Genomic DNA, 17,736 nt, shown 5'->3' on the forward strand with positions numbered 1-17,736 from the left:
AGCTGAAACAAGGCTTTTTGCATGAGAGGAAAGGAGCTGTACTCCCCCTCAAGAGGACACAGGTCAGATTTTAATTAATTAATGAATTCTGAAAGGCAGAAAAACAAGGAGATGACGAGAAAGAAAGATCTTCCAAGTGAATTTAAGCTATTCTCAGATAATTACTTCACTGCTTTATTCTATATCACCGCATAGTAGATGTTTTTAGCTTCTTTCCTTTGGTTTCCTCTAGATGTTTCCTATGCTAGCTCAAGTTCTACTGACTGACTAGAGATTGTGAAGTTTATTTGGAACCTGGAGCAGGGAAACACAGTAAATGAAGGAAATGACTGATAAGCTTCATAAGCCAAATGTGAAGACATGGGGAACCCCAAAGCTGATCTCCCACTCCAGTTCTGCAAAACTGAATTGTTCTTGCTTTGTTGAGTGTGTTTGGCCATGCATTTATTAATGCTTGCTGAAGGCCATAGAGTGATGGGGACACTGTCAAATGAAAAGGATCACAGAACACTTGAGTTTCAGGAAACAGGTGCTCAGCAGTTCTCAAACTCCACCTCTGCTTGAATAATTCATTTCTTTTTTGTTGTTGTTGTTTTAAAATCTACTTATTTATTTGAAAGGCAGTTACAGGGAGGCAGAGAGAGAGAGAGAGATCTTCCATCTATTGTTTCAGTACCCAAAAAGCTACAGAGTCCAGAGCTACACTGATCCAGATTGAGGAGCTTCTTCCAGGTCTCCCACGCGGCTGAAGGGTCCCAAGCACTTGGGCCATCTTCTACTGCTTTCCCAGGCCATAGCAGAGAGTTGGATTGGAAGTGGAGCAGCCGGGTCTTGAACTGGCACTTATATGGGATGCCTGCACTGCAGATGGCGGCTTTACCAGCTATGTCACAGCACCGGTCCCTTTACTAATTCATTTCTAAGAGCAAACTGAAATCAATGCTGCATTCACATGAAGAAGATTTCTTGCAGAACACATACCCATAAAGGCAGTGTAGGGGCTGGTGTGGTGGCACACTAGGTTAATCCTCCACCTGCAGCACCAGTATCCCATTTGGGCGCCAGGTTCTAGTCCCAGTTGCTCTTCTTCCAGTCCAGCTCTCTGCTGTGGCCCGGGAGGGCAGTAGAGGATGGCCCAAGTGCTTGGGCACCTGTACCCGCATGGAAGACCAGGAAAGAAGCTCCTGACTCTTGGCTTCAGATCGGCACAGCACTGGCTGTAGTGGCCATTTGGGGGGTGAACCAACGGAAGGAAGACCTTTCTGTCTCTCTCTCACTGTCTGTAACTCTACCTGTCAAATAAATAAATATTTAAAAAATAAATAAATAAAGGCAGTGCATCAACATTTTTGTGTTAAATAGAATAAGACTGTCCTTCCCCCCAAACATGTGCTATCGATCATTTACAAATGAACTGACTTCAGTTTCTATTTTTTAAGATTTTGTTAATTTAATTGAAAAGCAGAGTTGCAGAGAGAGAGAAAGGAAGAGAGATCTTCCATCTGCTGGTTCACTTCCCAAATAGCTACAATGGCTAGGGCTGGGCTAGACTGAAGCCAGGAGCCAGGAGTTCCTTCCTGGTCTCCCACATGGGTGCAGGGGCCCCAGCAGTTGGGGTATCTTCTGCTGCTTTATCAGGTGCATTAGCAAGGAGCTGGTTTGGAAGTAGGGCAGCCAGGACAGGAATTGGTGCCCATATGGGATGACAGCATTTCAGGCTGTGGCTTCACCCACCCTGTCACAATGCTGGCCCCCAGTTTCTATTGCTTTAATTACTCTATTTTTAACTTTAAAGCATGTTGTATAATTTTAATAAAGGTTTAAATTCAGGCATGTCTGGACATAAAATGATCATAGTATTTTTCATATTACAATGACTCTAATTCTGATTTTGCTCTGTATTGGCAATATACTTTCCTCTTCATATAAAACTTGCTCACAGAAAAAGTTCAGATCATTTCAAAGCAAAGAGAATGAGTATCATTCCATGTAAACATAATGAAAAAATAAATAATTTTCAGCCAAAAAAATAGAAAAAAAATATATATATATAATTTGGAAGTGGGTAGAGTCTGTCCTCCAAAAGTTCACGTGCTGGAAACTATCTCCCCAGAGCGGCAGAGTGAGAAGCAGAGACTGGTGGATGCTGGACAGGCCACTGGGGCTGCTGCCTTCAGAAAGAACTGATGTGGTTCTCTTGGGACCCCAGTTCCTGAGAGAGTGAGTTGTTATAAAGAGAGAGCGCCCCACACACTTGCTCCTTCCTGCTGGCACCCATACCTTTACTTTTCTCTGCATTGATAAAACCAGGAGGTTGATATCACGCTACTTGGCCCCTCAGCCATCCGAACTGTGAAGCCAATATACCTCTCTTGTTTATAAAATAGCTTCTCTCTAGTATTTTGCTATAGCAACAGAAAACAGAATGTATCTTCTCCTCTAATGACTGATTTAACATTTAAATTATGGACTCCTTAATGCTCCACTTGCAACCCAGCTTCCTGTTAATGTACATCCTGGGAAAGCAGCAGATGATGGCCCAAGTTCTATGGCCCCTGCCACACAAATGGGAGACCAGAAAGAAGTTCCTGGCTGCTGGCTTTGGCCTGACCTACCCCTGGCTGTCGCTGTCACCGGGGGAGTGAATCAGCAGAACAAAGGGTTTTTCTCTGTCTCTCCCTCTCTCTATAACTCTGCTTTTCATATAAATAATAAATCTTTTTAAAAAAGGCATTAAGTTTGAGACAGTTTAGGAATACAATGTTGCTAATGCCTCCATCCCTGCTAAGGTGCTAGTAGTTTTTCTTACCATTGTTTTCTGCACCCCCAATGTATTTGTCACTATGCAGAACAAAGTCAATAATATTGCACTACTGTGAATAATTTTGACCTGTGGAGCCCCTGAAAAGACACCAAATTTCTGTGAACTCTGCTTTGAGTGTGGCTGCAACAAAATGTTAATACTCTCTGAAGCAAAGGAGAACCAGCAAAATTTCTTTGAGTTTTCATCCTAAACTGCTATACAACATTTAAACCATTCACTAAAAATTTTACCTTAGAACTATAAATATAAAACATACAATGTATTTATTTATTTATTTATTTATTTATTTATTTATTTTTGACAGGCAGAGTGGATAGTGAGAGAGAGACAGAGAGAAAGGTCTTCCTTTTGCCGTTGGTTCACCTCCAATGGCCGCCGCGGTAGGCGCGCTGCTGCCAGCGCACCGCGCTGATCCGATGGCAGGAGCCAGGTGCTTCTCCTGGTCTCCCATGGGGTGCAGGGCCCAAGCACTTGGGCCATCCTCCACTGCACTCCCGGGCCACAGCAGAGAGCTGGCCTGGAAGAGGGGCAACCGACAATGTATTTAAAAACTAAATTCCTAGCAAAGTGTACCTGGGAGGAATGTAGTAGACATTATCAGGATGTATTTTAAGAATTGAAAGGGACTAAAATATCTTTTTTTTGACAGGCAGAGTGGACAGTGAGAGAGAGAGACAGAGAGAAAGGTCTTCCTTTGCTGTTGGTTCACCCTCCAATGGCCGCCACAGCTAGCGCGCTGCGGCCGGCACACCGCGCTGATCCGAAGGCAGGAGCCAGGTGCTTCTCCTGGTCTCCCATGGGGTGCAGGGCCCAAGGACTTGGGCCATCCTCCACTGCACTCCGGGACTAAAATATTAAAGGAGACAAACATATGCTTTCCATGAATGAATTTTTCTATTTCTCCATATTTTCTGAATTTGGGCTTGGGGAGTGGACATTTTCCGTTTTTATAAAAAACTATTATACACACAAATTGTCATTGTTTAACACTGTGTTATGTATTACAAATTCTGTACCTGTTCTGGATTCAATGGAAAAGTCAATGATAGGATGATTGATTTCTGATTTTCCGTAAATCATAAAAGAAATACAAGACACAATATAATGAATCTGTCAAGGGAGACTGCTCGAATGGACAAACTCATGTACATACACAGAGTTACTGGAAAACACTGAGGAAGCTGTGTCTATGCAAGAACTGCCACTGGCATTTCTTCTGCTGCTGCTATTGAAAGAATTCTTAACCTCACTAGGAGTGAATACAACAGAAACCAAGATCCTCTTGTAAGCTGTAAAATCCCCTGCAGTGCTACTGATATAAACTGAAATATAACTTTTCAGAACTGTGAGAAACAATTCTCTCTCTCTCTCTACGTCTCCCCCTACATGGAATGCTTCTGATGTGATTACAATATGTAAAAATGAATTATTATTAAAATCCTACTAATAACTAAAACAAAATTTTAGATTACCTATTTAAAAACAAAAAATAATAAACACTTCTACTCTATACATTTACCTCTGTAGCTGAGAGAAAGCTCTGAAGAGGGACTTTTTTAAAATGTCCAGATTCATGATCTTTGATTCTAAGATAATTCAATAAATGGGCATTGTACATACATACATGCCTCCAGAAATAATTTCCAATATTTATTTTGTACTATTCTCACTGGAAATCCTACTAAATTTAAATTGACTTCATCAAGATGGCAGTATACCAATAGGATGATCCAAGTCACATGGAGCTAAATAGATAGAAAGGAGAGAAGACACACCCTGGAGACAGAGCCATGGGGAATTCTTGATGGGAAGCCCAGGAGAGCAACAGAGACTGGGCAGGTTGCCGGCGCCATGGCTCAATAGGCTAATCCTCCGCCTGTGGTGCCGGCACACCGGGTTCTAGTCCCGGTCAGGGCACTGGATTCTGTCCTGGTTGCCCCTCTTCCAGGCCAGCTCTCTGCTATGGCCCGGGAGTGTGGTGGAGGATGGCCCAAGTGCTTGAGCCCTGCACCCGCATGGGAGGCCAGGAGAGGCACCTGGCTCCTGGCTTCGGATCAGCGCCGTGCACCAGCCGTTGGAGGGTGAACCAACAGCAAAGGAAGACCTTTCTCTCTGTCTCTCTCTCTCTGCCCACTCTGCCTGTCAAAAAACAAACAAACAAACAAAAACAAAACCAGAGATTGGGAAGGTCCAGGTCCATGCTGAAAGAGCTAATAAGAAAGGAAAGTGGCAGAGGCTTGGACCAGGGAGGCTGGCGCCAGCCCCCAGCAGACCAGGTGAGACTGGAAATTGTGGGTCTTTGGGGCTGCAGATAGCAGCTGTAGGGAAAGCTTGGCAAACTGCTTTTGAAGTCCCATGTTGGGTAAAAAAGAGAAGGTATAGAGGAACAAAGAGATTATGCATTCCCTGCCACCTCCCTCCCACCCCTGCCTTGACCTGCAGTTGGTTGGGAGAAGCCATTTTGTGTGTTTACATATTCAAAGGTAAGCAGGGGACTGCTGCCTTTGCCTGCTAGACACATGCCCATCAATTCTGGGGGTCACCTTGTCACACCTCCCACCCAGGAATGAGGACCACAACATTTCAGAAGAATTTCTTTTCCACTATGCAAGTTCTACAACAAGGAGAAGTCCTGAATATCGAAAACTCAAGCTAGATCCATCCACCATTGAGAAGCGAGCCAGGCTACAGTAGGTAGGGCTCTGTTCACTGGAGCTGGTACCCTCCTCTACCACAATTAAGAAGTGAGCTGGGCTCCAGTAGGTGGGGCTCGGTCCTTGCACCTGCAACTCACAGACACAGAGAAGCTCATAACAGAGGGAAACCTCACCACAAGAAAATATCCTTAGATTAGAGGTGCAGCTCATTAAGCAGGGCAATATAACCCTGAACACACCAGACTAACACCAGGATGTCCTGCATCTGTGAGGTAAGGGTGGGTCACACCAACAGAAGGAAACAACCTCCTCTAACCAAAAACCAGAGGAAAGCTACAAAGCCTCGCAGCGGCCTTACATTAGATAGCCACTCCACTCTGGGATACTGAACAGAGCACCCAGGCCACATCCAAGACACACCTCCTGGAACTCACAGTGTAGATGTCCCACTAAATTACAAAGACACAAATTAAAGAGGAAAGCAATCAGACATAAAAAAAAAAAAGAAAAAAATACATAAATGCTGAACAACAAAGGAAAAACCCTAAATAAGAATAAGGAAGACACCATGAGCCCCCTAAAGTAAAACTATAACTCTTCAATAATAGATAGTGAAGATGAAGAGACAGAGGATATGCCAGAAACGGAATTCAGAAAATTGTCAGATTAACTAGTAGGAAATTCTCAATACAAATGAAAAGTTCTCCCAAGAAATTGAGATATTTAAGAGAAGTGAGAATGAAATACTAAGAAATGAAGCATTTAATACATCAAATAAAAATGCAGTGGAAAGCCTTGTAAAGAGAATAGATAAGACTAAAGAAAGAATATCAGATCTAGAAGACAAATTTCTGGAAATATTACAGACTTCAATATCCCACTTTCAACAATGGACAGATCAACCACACAAAAAAATCAAGGAAACAATAGAGTTAATCAACACTCCAGACCAAATGGACCTAGCAGATATCTACAGAGCCTTCAACAGCCACTGGAGACTCAGGTGTTTGCATATCTTGGCTGTTAGGAATAATGCTGCAGAAAACCATGGGAGTGTGGCTATCTCTGCAAGGTTCTGATTCCATGTCTTTTGATATATGGCCAACAGGATTGGAAGGTATATGAGAGCTATAGTTATGACTTTAAAAAAAAATAAGATTTATTTGAAAGGCAGAGTTAGAAAGAGGGAGAAGTAGAGGCAGAGAGAGAGAAGTCTTCCATCTGCTGGTTCACTCCTCAAATGGCCACAACAGCCAGGGCTGGGCCAGGAGACAGGAGCTTCATCCAGGTCCTAAATGTGGGTGCAGGAGGCCAAGCACTTGCACCATCCTCTGCTGCTTTTCCTGGTGCTTTAGCACAAGCTGGATTGGAAGTTGAGCAGCCAGGACTTGAAACAGTGATCATATGGGATGTTGGTACTGCAGGCCATGCCTTAACTCACTACACCACAGCATCAGCCCCTAGTTATAACTTTTGGAGGAACTTTCATATTTTTTTTTCTATAGCAGAAGCATCAATTTACATTTCCACCAATAATGTATAAGGATTTCCAACTTCCCATACCCTCATCAACACTTGTTATCTCTTTTTGATAAGAGTCATCCTAACAAAAGTGAAACTTTTTTTTAAAAAGATTTATTTATTTTACTTGAAAGTCATAGTTACAGAGAGGGGGAGAGGCAGAGAGAGAGAGAGAAAGGGGGGGGGGGGAGGGAGGGAGGGAGGTCTTCCATCCACTGGTTCACTCTTCAATTGGCTGCAACGGCCAGAGCTGCGCCCATCTGAATCCAAATCCAGGAGCCGGGAGCTTCTTCTGGGTCTCCCAAGTGGGTACAGAGGCCCAAGCTCTTGGGCCATCTTCTACTGCCTTCCCAGGCCATAGCAGAGAGCTGGATCCGAAGTGGAACAGCCGGGACTTGAACCAGAGCCCACATGGAATGCTGGCACTGCAGGCAACGGCCTTACCCAGTACACCACAGTGCCAGCCCTGACCTTATATTTATTTATTTAGAAAACTATGATATGCTGTTAACTCATTAAATTTACTGTGAACTAAAATCCCCAATTTTGGGGCACCCTATTTCATTTTATATTAGTTATAAGTTTGGTTTTTTAAACTCAAATATAAGGCCTTATATATTTAAAAATTGAATTCTGAAAAAAATTGATTTCAAGTGTTCATGCTTTAAACATAATGTGTCAGGATAAATGTACAGACAGAGAGCAGATTTGTCACTGTATGAGGTGGAGAGGAGATAAGGGTCATTAGTAACTGACATGACGAGTCATGTGGCATGATGGGGATGTTCTAAAACTGATATATCAGAATTGTTGCACCACCTGGTGAATTTATTAACACTCATTATACACTTGAAACAAGTGAATTATACAGAATATAAAACTACTTTAAGGGGCAGGCATTTCACCTAGTGATTAAGATGCCACTTGGGATGCCTGCATCCCATCTAGGAGCGCCTGGTTTGAGTCCCAGCTCCTCCCTTTTCAATCCAGCCTTCTGCTAATGTGTACCCTGGGAGGCAACCAGTGATGGCTAAAGTGCCTGGGTCCCTGTCTCCCAGCTAGGACACACGGACTCAGTTTCTGGCTCTGGGCTTTGGGCTGACCTTGCTCTGACTATCATGGGTTTTTGGGAAGTGAGGCAGCAGATGGAAAATCTCTTTCTGCCTATTTGCCTTTCAAATAAAATAATAAATTTTTAAATACTTCAATAAAGTTATGTAAAAATGTACCCAATGAGTAAAGTCAGACACAAAACAAGCATATATTATACGAGATTATTTAGTTAACTTATACAATCTTTTTGGTGTTCTTCCCTGGAACACCTAGTATCATTTTGGTCTCTTGGTTGCACTAATGCTCCTGTCTTCCAAGAATCAGCTCTAACACTTCCTCTCCAATGAAGTGTTCTCTATTGTCACCTGGCTCAAGAAACTTCCTCCCTTTGCTCTCCACACTAAATGTGAATGAGACAAAAATAAAATGTTGAGCAAATGATACAGTTAGTTATTTCTTATCTGCTTCAAAGTTTAGTTTTCTTGGCAGGAATCATGCCTGATTTATTAATCCATCAAATCTTACAGTAACAGTCATAGTGATCTGCATATTATACACTTTTGTGTACTGACTGAGTTAATAGTTGAAATGCTTCCATTAAGACCTAAAGATAGGGGCCAGTGTTATGACGCAGCGGGTTAACACCTTAGCCTGAGCTGCTGGCATCCCATTTGGGCACTGGTTCGAGACTCAGCTGCCCCATTTCCCAATCCAGCTCTCTGCTATGACCTGGGAGGACAGTGGAAAATGGCCCAAGTCCTTGGGTCCCTGCACTCGTGTGGGAGACCTGGAACAAGCTCCTGGCTCCTGGCTTCAGATCGGTGCAGCTCCGGCCATTGCAGCCAATTGTGGAGTGAACCAGAGGCTATAAGACACCTCTCTCTCTATGCCTCTCCTCTCTCTGTGTAACTCTCTCTAATAAAGAAATAAATCTTTAAAAAAAAAAGAAAATTCTTAAAAAAAGAAGAGCTAAGGATAACAAGAAATCTAAGCTGAATTCCCAACTTGGATTCCAAAGCTATACACAATATATGTCTTAAGACTCTATGGAACGTATAAATGTAAAATAAAAAGAAACAGAAGTCACCCAGATTTAACAGAGTTAAGACAACTTTTAAGAGGAATGACAAAATTACAGAGCATACTTACATTTAATTTGAGCATAAAAAGTTAGTTTTAGATAACTAGAAGCCTACAATTTACTATAGAGAGGTAGCTATGCGAAACTACAGGTTGGCTAATATTTAGACATGACAAAGATGGATGCAGGTGGTAATAAGTAAGATGAGAAGTTCTGAAAAGGATGAATAAATTTATTCCAATATTTGAACAAACCCTCCAGTGGGATAATGATAGGAACAATGTGGACTATTCTGGAGTTTGGTGGTGGACAGAGAAGCTGGCCTTTGAGAACAGTCAGAGCGACCTCAAAGGCCAAGGGAAAGCAGCACCTACACAGCAGATATTAGACTAGAGAGTGCTAATGGAGAAACATGTGGGAATCAACTGTCATACCCTTTTATAGCTTTTCACACTTAACTCGCATGTCAGCATGAATTTAATTTATGCATTTACTCAATGTGTATTCAAATGTTCACATGAATGGCACTCTATATCCCTACTTTTATGTGATATCCGAGGCAAGTTATGGGGGCTTTTTGGTGAGGTTATACAATAAACAGAAGTAACTTTTAGTAATATTTAGTAATAATCCTCCTATAAAATGTCCTGAAACCTTGATGTTGTCTCATACTAGAAGTCAATATGAAAGAAAACATGTTCAGCTGGGACGCCTTTCAGAAAAGATAATTTCCATTATGATTTCAACTGAAACACATTTACCTACTGAAACAGTTCACATCATTATTAATATGATATCTCTGTGTCATAATTAAAATTACTGGCATTATTTAACATGCAGTGTTTGGCATGTAGCCTAACTAAGTTCATTATAAAGCACCCTAAGTTCCATGGCCATCACATCTCTCGGGAGTTTATAAGACAGAACTCGATTTTCTCTATGCAAGAGTCAAAAACATTTAATTTGGACAAGTGTAAATGCAGTACACTTAATGGTTCAAATATAAAGAGGATCTTGCTTCTATGGAGAATTAACCACAATTTTACATCTAAGTGACAACTCTTATTTGAGAAATCACCAGGAGGGCTTACCAAATGATTTACTAGGGATGCTTAAAGCATTTTTACACCACAGATTTGTCAATTTATGTATGCATCCCATGTAATTCAGTGGCTCCAGATGATCCATTATAATTTTTTTTACAATGATTATAAGATTAAGGGCTTATTTTGGAAGCCATTAATAATATCAATGAAGGGATTAAAATGTTTTCCATAAAAATCACAGAGATCAAAGAGCAAGTGAAGTTAACATTTCTGCTACATTTTAAATGAAAATTTAATCAGAGAAAAACAGAACCTCCTTCTCATCCCACACCCCAAACAGACCCAGAAGAATCCAATGTTCAGTGGTCTATCTGAAAAAGAGGAAAATCAGAATTGTGTTGCAGTGCCCAATCTACACTCCTCACAGAATACCATTCCTAAGAGATCATCACAACACCTGCATGCAACAAAATGATTGTAGGGCGTCACACAGGCTGTAGGCATCACATAGGCTGTAGGCATCACCCAGGCTGTAGGCATGGCTGGATGTAGATCAAATACGCATCCATAAGACAGACACACAAGAGCAGCAAAATGTAACCAAAGTTAGTCAAATGGAATCCATAAAATCAAAATCTTATCTTTCATCAATTCTCAATTTGGCATATGCCATCACTTAAGTAATAGACAAAAATACTCAAGTCTGTAGAGCATCAAGTTATACTCTGAGTACACTTCAGAAACTTTGATCATCAAAAACCTTGCATTCCATAAACGGCATTAATAATTTATAGAATAGAAACTTATAAAAATAAGATGCTGACCAACAATTTTATTAATCACACACACAGAAATGCCAGGATTTTTAGCATCAAGAAGATAAAAGCTGATAAATAATGACAGTTGACCTAAGTACAAGAAAGGCAATTTTGAAATTCATTGCTTTTGTTTTAAGAATTCAATTTCTTCAGTTTTACTTGTCCTATAGTTTTCCTCAAATTTTCAGAACTCCTTAAATAATACATGGGAAAGATATGCTTGAATGGATATCTTAATGAAAATGCTGGCTTACTCAATTAAGTAAATTAAATTCATTAAACAAATCACTTACTGAATTATTTAAAAGTACCTTATGACCAAGAAGTCAGAATGTGTGAAGGCCTATCATAAATGAGTGATTTCAAAACTGATTACCAAGAAAGCATAACAGTAAATAGTTACTTAAGTGATATTTAACACTTAGCTTACCAAGAAATTATAATCTAACTTAAACCTTCAATGCTTTGTAGTTCTACTGACCAGACTCTTTAAAATCATAGATCTTTTTCTTATACAATGACATTATATGTTGTCGTAGTTTATCTTAACAATGTAGATTAATCAATTTCACATACTAGACAGACAATGAATACTTTTTTCATAGTTTTCTTTGGGGTAGGTAGTTGGCATCACAGGCCATATAATCATAAGTCAACCATCTTTTACTACATTTTGATTAATGATCATAAAAATTGCCCAATAGTTCAATTTAACTTTTTTTCTACACTATTAGAAAATAATTGCTAGCAGTGAAATAATTCTTCTGCAATTTTTGGAGACAACTATTCTTGAAAATTCTGAAGAATACAATGTTTCTTATAATAGGCAGATTAGACCATGAAACTTAATAGATAATGTAATAAATGCTCACAATTTTCCAAACGCTCCTTGCAATTTCTAACTACCATTTTGGTGATACAGGGAATGGTCAGACATTGAAAAGTATTTCAAATTATCTTAAAACCCACAACAGTGTTCTTACCTATGTCCATACGTCACACAGATACTTAACAAAGGCCGGTATATGTGCAAGAAGCAGAGAAGGATCCTACCTTTGAGACATAATCTTATAGGCATCTGGCAGATAACACCGGATGTTCTCCATCTGAGCAGGGTCCGAGTCACAGATCTTGTCATCAGTCCTCCCATAGTTGGCACTCTCGATCATGATGACGTCGGTTCCTGGGCAGCGGAGCTCGATGGGGTAGCTCTCACAGGAGAGCTCTCTGCGTACCACGGCCATGGGAATCGGGGCACGGCTGAAAGCTGCCAGAAGAGGTGGGGGAACAAGAAATCATCCTTAGTACATTCAACGGAACACGCAGCTGTGTACTTCTCCGGGGCTTGGGGTCAACTCAGAACAAGAAACACCAGTTAGGAGTCATAATTTTACATAAGGTAGAGTATTTCTCACTTCAGTAACCTTCCAGGCTTTCATTTTAAAAAAATCCGAAAGGATTTGTGTTAAAAGATAAAATTTTCAATTCAATCTTCTGAAAAATCAGCGTTATAAAATTAAAAATGTGTCCTTCAATCTTAAAATATAAAGAGGAAAACAAATTAAACACAATGTAAACAGGAGAAAGGAAATCATGACTCACTGTGGAAATCAATGAAATAGAAAGCAGAAAGTGATATAGAAAACAAATGTTATGGAAATCTGTCCTTAAAAAGGTCAGTAAATTGGATCAGTGCATAGTGACTCTGTACATGAGGAAAAGACATGATTGAAATCATTTAACAATATTTTAGGAAATGAAAGAGATAACACCCCTACAGATAGGGAGCTGAATAATATAAGGGAGATGAATAATATAAGGTAATATGGTGAACACATTTCTACAAATATGACAACTTACATGAAATAGACAAACTGAAGCCATAAGTTAATATCTGAGACCTTGTTGCCTAGGAAAGAACTGTTCTCAGGGTTAGCTGATTCATTGAATGACAAATGACTGGCCTGTGAGTGCAACTTTCTTGGCAACCTCAACAATTCAGAGTCCACAACACCAACTGCCTTCTGTGTAGGGCTTTCACATTCAGTCCACCATTTCTCTGCTAAATCACTCCAAAGCCATGTGACAGAAACCTGGGACACCTAGCCTCTATACTGTAGACTTACATGGGACTTCTTCAAAAAAGCCAATCCTAAACTTCCATAGCCTATTTACTCAGGTGTGTTCATTATTTCTCATTAAAACCACAATAAAAAGCTAAAAAAAAAAAATCTAATAGCAAAAATTATTTCTTAAAACTCTTATTTTTTTTTTCTTACAAATAGAAAAGAAGCACCTTGGATTTTCTATTAAAACTTTGGCTTGGGGTATGAAGCTATGATTATCCACAGAAATATCATCCTGTTTGTAGAGGTAAATTTCAGGGGCCTTCCTTTCTTACAAAAGTCATCTCCAAAAAAATCAACACTGTTACTGACTTTAAGGACACCTGGTTAAGTAGCCTATCTCAATTTTATAGTTTCTTTATTTTAAGTAATTACTGACATGGTCAGTATAATGGGTTAATCATATGTGGAGAAAAATTATATTTTCCTTTAGTTTCCAGGTCATCCTTTTCTCCACTGTAAAGAGACCATACCACAACTTTCCTATTAGAATTTCCCACCCAAAATAAGAGACCCTGTGTGTATGTGCCCACCTTTCTTTTTAGTTTACTCAGATAAATGTAACTTACTCCAAAAACTGATACCATGTATTGTTTAACAATTTAATGATATTTAAATAAATCTTTCTATTTATGAATATTATTTCCTTCATTTTTAATGCTTCTATTTCATCTGTGTATATATGCGTAATAATTTAATTTGTCCAATGTTCATGGACATTTAGGAAGGTTTCAGTGCTTTTGTGCCATAACTACAAAGAAGTTTAAACATATGTGCACACCTGGCTGGAATGGCTTGGGAGTATCTAGTTATCTAAAAGCACTCTATGCTCTGTTTTAAAAATCTAACTGATTTTTAAATACATTTCACATTTGGCAAATATCAACAGATTTTTTAAAAATGTTAAAAATGTATACTTCTACCAATAGTAGTTTCTTCCTCAAAATTAAAGTTTATCCATTCCTTTAAATTTTGTGATTGATTAAATGCATAATATATTTTTACTTGCACTACTTTATGTGCACAGTGAAACATTTTTATGTTTACCACTTTCATTCATTAATGGACTTCTTGTTCACATCTATGCGAAGCTCTCTTTTGCCAAAACTCTTAGAAGAGAAAGAAAACTAAACATTTGCCTTTTATATTTGAGGCAGATATATTTTTCCAGTTTGTTGTTTCATTTCAGTGTTGACTAAACATATATAGATTTCATTTTTATTTATAAAATTATCTAGCTTTTCATGTCAAGCACAATAGCTGCCCATTCTGAAACTGTGAACTTAAAGAAGCACATGATTAGAAGAGAGTCCAATGTGTAATTGTTGTTAAAAACTCAGCAAGTCTTGTAAAAGACTACGGTTGGACTTCTAAATGAAGGGTTTAGCAACCGTCTTAACTGTTGGTTTGCACGCAACAGAATCAGTTCTAGAGAAACACGTGGTATCTTAAAATCATGTTGGGGCCGGCGCCGTGGCTCAACAGGCTAATCCTCCGCCTTGCGGCGCCGGCACACCGGGTTCTAGTCCCGGTCGGGGCACCGATCCTGTCCCGGTTGCCCCTCTTCCAGGCCAGCTCTCTGCTGTGGCCAGGGAGTGCAGTGGAGGATGGCCCAAGTGTTTGGGCTCTGCACCCCATGGGAGACCAGGATAAGCACCTGGCTCCTGCCATCGGAACAGCGCGCTGCGCCGGCCGCAGCGCGCTACCGCGGCGGCCATTGGAGGGTGAACCAACGGCAAAAGGAAGACCTTTCTCTCTGTCTCTCTCTCACTGTCCACTCTGCCTGTCAAAAATAAAAAAAAAATAAAAAAAAATAAAAAAAAATCATGTTGGCAGTTAATTAACTCACTAATGAGCACTTACATTACAAAAAACGTTAATAAATCTATGTGAACTTTCTTGTGACTTTCTTACTAAGTACAGAATGTGAAGGGAAAGGAAGGGGCGAGAATAAAGGAAGGGGTAGGGGAAGATAGGAGTTGCTTAACAAATCTCAACATTTTCACTTAAAACATAGAGAAAATCTCGATTTGATTTTTGAAACATATCTATTATTTCTAAATTGAGAGGAACATCAATTTTTGTCTCATTTCTATGATATTTTCGTAAAAGTATCAGAGATCCCAGACATTACTCCTGGGCAGGTCACTTAAAGCTCTTCAAATTTCACTGTACAGTAAATTTGATTCTGGTTGTCACCCAACATCTTTCATGTGTGCACACATGAACACACACACACATACACACACACTTTCTCTCAGCTAAGAATCTGACAGGTCCACTGCACTGATCAGTTGACTTAATCAGAATTTGGATACCACATGACTTTTAACATTTGTCCTTGAGTCAACAGTTTGGCAGGGCATTCTCATAACAGACATATAGTGTCCGAAATGTGCATTTCCATTATTTGCAAAATAAAACATTCCTATTTGTTGAAACATGAAGTCCAATTTAACACTAAGATTCTAGTTCTATTTTCATTGATAAAGATATTTTCATTAATGCATGTGAATTTTTAAAGATCTTCATTGAATAATGAAAGTATTAAGTATTTTGTGCATTTAGTTTCATGGGGGAATCAGAGATGTTTTTGTTTTCATGTTCACAAAAGGTCCTTAAGATCAGAATTACATATTTCTTAAGAGAGAAGTTGTTTTTTAATGTCACTATAACCATTTAAAAAAAACACACACATTGAAACTGCTTCCAAATATTGAATTCAACTGACTTTATCATGTTGACTTAACCAGTCAATTGAGTTCAGAAAAACAAGTTAATTTAACAAACAAATAAGCAAATCATACTTTCAATGCATTTGTGTGACTAAGTGGACAATTTGGCTGATTAAACTCATCAGTCAATTTTGTCAAAACTTTGATATAGCTTTAATCTGGGTATTCACTGTCAAAAACATGATTTAGACCAACACACTAGACAGTTGCTCACTTGCTTCAGCAAAAACCTCTCTCAAACTTTCCTCCTTTCCTGAGATATCAACCATCTCATTCAGACCTCTTTTTTTTTTCTCTCTCTTTCCTTCTCCTGGGATTTCTCTCCTACTGTTAAGCCTGTAGGATGATGTCTGACATCAGATTCTGTAAGTCCTTAAAGAACTAGTGTGTGATGATAACCAGGGAAGGGACATTAGGAGCCTACAACCTGGTGACCCAACAAGATGATTCTTTCTCCATCCCTGTGAATAGGGGTCAATGACTTATTAGAGTGGAATTTTCAAAGAAAGAAATATTACTTGAGACACAGGATTATAGGACAAAGGCTATGAACAAAAATAAATCAAAGACAACACCGATTTCTTAAGAAGCTGGTAGTCAATTAGTTGGTTGAGGGCATAGCACAATATAATTCATTTTAAATACATTACATTTAGATGTCAGTCAAGGTAATCCCTGGAAAGATTCAATAGTCAGTTGAATTCATGGATCTAGAAATCAGGAGCAGAATATAGGCTAAAACCATAACAACAGAGAAGTAGCTCAAAGGGTACCCAGAGAATGAGAGGAGTGAACACAAACAATGGGATATGCAGAGCCTTCCAAAAGTTTATGTAAAATGCACATTACAAAAAAAACCTGTGCATGGATTTAAAAAAATGTTTGCACCAAAATAAATTTACTAATCTTTAAAAAGTTTTATTTAATTCACTTATTAGAGAGAGAGAGAGAGAGAGACAGAGAGAGAGAGAGAGAGAGAGACAGAGACAGAGAGAGACAGAGAGAGGACAGAGCTCCTATTCTCTGGTTTATGCCTCAAATTCCTGCAATAGACAGGCTGGGCTGGGAGAGGCCAGGAACTAGGAAGTCAATCCAGGTCTCCTTCGGGGGTGGCAGGGGCACTCCAAGGGACTGCCTTGGTAGGAAGCTGTAATCAGGAGCAGAACCAAACCCAGGTACTTTGATAGGGATTGTAGGTGTGGCTTAACCAGCTTATTAACCACTAGGCTAAATGTCCACATCTAAACTTAAGGTTTAATTCTATATTTCCATCAGCTCTTTGAAGTATTCTTATATCACTGAAGACTTGGAGGAACATGCTACTTAGTCACTAGATGGACAAATATAACATAGAGAAGGCACTGTCTACCTATTCAAGAAATATCCCGACAGTATAGACTAAATTACCTGCTATTGCATGAAGTAGAGGGAATTAGATAGTTTTACAACAGATGAATTAAACACTTCCATATTTCATCCTAGGCCAGCCTTCAATGTCTTGTTCATATCTGTGTACCTTATAGATTATTCTATGTACTCAACATCCAATTAAAAAAATAATTCTGTGACCAAGTCTCCAAGCAACAGAAACTGCAATCCTGAACCAACCCTATCTGTTGTGATTATAAAAACATTAGGAAACAGTTTACTTTAAAAAAAAATTATTTCTTCCCCTTTTCACTTTTGTTTTCCCCAAATACTGTATGTAAAATAAAAAACAATAATTCCACTACAGGATTTTTTTTTATAAAAAAGGAACGAAAGAGAAATGCAAATTAGAAGGCTATTTTGTAGCAGCAAAGATGAAAGAAAACAGTTGCTTTAAGTGGATAATGATGGCACATATTTGATCTATGTGTAGGAAAAAAAAATCAT

At 39.3% G+C, this 17,736-nt stretch overlaps 1 protein-coding gene across 18 annotated transcripts in view; it reads right to left on the reverse strand.

Moving 5' to 3' along the window:
- ADGRL3 (adhesion G protein-coupled receptor L3) overlaps positions 1-12,274 on the reverse strand; it is a 486,726-nt gene extending 474,452 nt beyond the window's left edge. For 16 of the 18 annotated variants that reach the window (XM_062199279.1, XM_062199284.1, XM_062199276.1 and 13 more), the window contains exon 1: positions 12,054-12,274. In XM_062199279.1, coding sequence (XP_062055263.1) covers positions 12,054-12,244 — 191 coding nt within the window. In that variant the 5' untranslated portion in view covers positions 12,245-12,274. The remainder of the gene's footprint in view (positions 1-12,053) is intronic. The other 2 variants (XM_062199271.1, XM_062199270.1) reach the window with 2 other exon arrangements.
- Positions 12,275-17,736: the final 5,462 nt, after the last annotated feature.

Source organism: Lepus europaeus, chromosome 8 (genome assembly GCF_033115175.1).
Source record: "Lepus europaeus isolate LE1 chromosome 8, mLepTim1.pri, whole genome shotgun sequence".
NCBI classification, from domain to species: Eukaryota; Metazoa; Chordata; class Mammalia; order Lagomorpha; family Leporidae; genus Lepus; species Lepus europaeus.